Source organism: Sesamum indicum, linkage group LG1 (assembly GCF_000512975.1).
Source record: "Sesamum indicum cultivar Zhongzhi No. 13 linkage group LG1, S_indicum_v1.0, whole genome shotgun sequence".
In the NCBI taxonomy this organism is placed as follows: domain Eukaryota; kingdom Viridiplantae; phylum Streptophyta; class Magnoliopsida; order Lamiales; family Pedaliaceae; genus Sesamum; species Sesamum indicum.
Window position 1 is genome coordinate 7,895,733 of NC_026145.1, and position 2,477 is coordinate 7,898,209.

The 2,477-nt window shown below is 37.3% G+C and overlaps 1 protein-coding gene across 2 annotated transcripts in view; it reads left to right on the forward strand.

Annotated features, from left to right (window-relative positions):
* The window catches only part of LOC105158227, a gene marked incomplete in the record, with an annotated part of 2,612 nt that continues 1,456 nt past the window's right edge, over positions 1,322-2,477 (forward strand). For both annotated transcript variants that reach the window (XM_020691815.1, XM_011074905.2), the window contains 1 exon segment: positions 1,322-2,477. In XM_020691815.1, coding sequence (XP_020547474.1) covers positions 2,282-2,477 — 196 coding nt within the window.

Here is a 2,477-nt window from a genome sequence, read left to right on the forward strand (position 1 = left end):
TAATATCAATTCATTATTTACAATTAACTATAAATATTCATAGACACATGTATCAATTCATTAGAATAACTTAAATATACATGTTTACATTAATTCGTTGCACTTAAATAACTATTATACCCAATTAAATATATTCATGCATGATGAATGAAACATATATTACATAAATCTCAATATGATAATAAAATAAATTATAACACCCAACCATGTCTTCTCATTTAAAAGACATCGCAAAATCATCCATGAATGATCAAATGCGTAAAGCATTACAGACTTCACATTTTAGTAAATTACCATAATATTTATAATTGTAATATTTATGAATTATTAATTTAGAGTTTTAATGGGACCTAATATTTATAAAGGAATTTTTCAAAAAAATATTATTTTATTATCTTATCGAATTTGATGATTTTTTACAAAGGCCCAAGTCGGGACCGGAAGATTTTATTATTTTATAGAGTTTATTAATTTATAGAGTATTAATTTATAGAGGTTTTACTGTATATACATTTGTATGTATACGACGAGTATTATGTGGAAATTTATGGCGTAGGCAGCTTTAATACGATGTAATTGGGTCTAAAAGACGGTCGACGTATTCCTGGGTAAATTCTGCGGCTGGGGTTGAGGTTGACTTTGGGCAGCAGCAAATCTTGAAGCCCGATTATTCGACATCGGATTGGAGGTTGGGTGGCATGCCAGCGAGCTAGGTACTAGCTACAACTGTACCGAGAATCTCACGTCACCTGAAATTTCTTAGACAACTCTGATAGCTATGGATTAGATTGTGCAACACCATTGGCCGGCATGAACATGGAAATCAACACGCGTGTACTATATTATAAACAAGATTCTTGCTTGGGCAGATTTTGAATGATCCAACATGTAACATTTGACTGTTTCTGTCATCCCAAACTTGATATGGATAAAGGCTTTTTCACTCTGTGCTGGTTAGTGGATACGGTGAAGAAGCCATACCCAAAAATGGAATTATTTGAGATCGACAAGATCTTGGGTAAATAAGAGTTGTATAAATGCTTATCTCGCTTTATGTGATTGTTTGTTATTGTTTCTGCTACTATTATTTATTAGTCAATGATTGTCATATCAAAACCATGCCGTCTCTCTCGCATCTCTGCCCTTAAATAGTCAAAACAAGCAGCAGCCTAAGAAATTACTCTCGAAACACTGTTGCTGTAGCAGAATCTTTCCTGGTCAAATGAATATAGCTGGCATGCTTCCCATTTCCCAGCCTAATGGAGGAACCTTGCTGCTAGGCTCAGCCAACAAATTGCTCATTTGTCTGCATCCACTACCAACAACCCAAATCAGGCAAAATCAGGCCTCAACGCACCTTATCCTCCTGCACGCTCGCGTGCGTGTATATATATGTATGCTATCAGACTCTTGAAGAAAGCAAGAATCAGTTCAATTCCATAAAACATAGAAGAATCAAAGTTTTAAGCTGTTGCAAGATGAGGAGTAAGGTAAATGATGCGGCAGCTGCAGCTGCACTCAGAAGACGTTTTAAGGGGCAAAGGCCGATTCCCCAGAGAGGCCAAATCAAGAGGAAGATAGCAGCAAAGGCATTTCAATCACTGGTGTCTATCGTTTCGGCATCCTCTGCTCAGTATTCGAATTCAACAAGGAACAAATGAGCTTATTGAGGGGACATGGCAGGGCTGTCCTATGAGACATTTGTTTCTAGTAGCCATCTTTGTTTGGTAACCAATTTTGGTGAAGGAATTCTTATTCCCTGTATAGATATTTTTTCTGAATGAATTTACGGATATGAAACTTCCATTCACATTGAACATTTATAATATGGATATATGTTGAACACAAACAATCACACCCATATATATGCATATATGTATGAGTAAGACGGACGTGGGCTGGTGCTGAATGGAAAAATATTCTTTGATCAATTTCTCTCACACGATAGAACAGTTTCTTGACAACCCAGGATTTCTAAGGAATATATCACTATGCAGCGTGCACAATCTGCATGCATCAAAAAAGCTAAAAGTCATTCTGGACAGCCTCATGATGGTCTAACTTGACCTAGCAAGAATGTTGAGAATCATTCTTTGGTTACACACCAAGGCACAGAATTAGCCTCCAAAAGGGGCAGGAAACCATGATACCTTTCCCACATTCCAAGGGACAACATGACCATTTTGCTCTCTTAAAATACTCTACCACCATATGATAGATTGCATCAGTACTGCATGTCTAAGTAAATCCTATTGCAAATCATTCAGCAATCGCTGCTGCTATGAGATTTAGCAGCTCCATTATTGGACAGAGTATGGCAGCAAAGCATTCTCTTCATGCTGTTCCTCTGAACAGATCACATGAACTGCGACAAGCAGAGGTTATGATGGCGTCCCAACTGCCATATACCAAGATGGCCATCAGAATAAAACCACTGAAGCTATTCATGGCAGTACCTAGTGACTCTATCACCAACG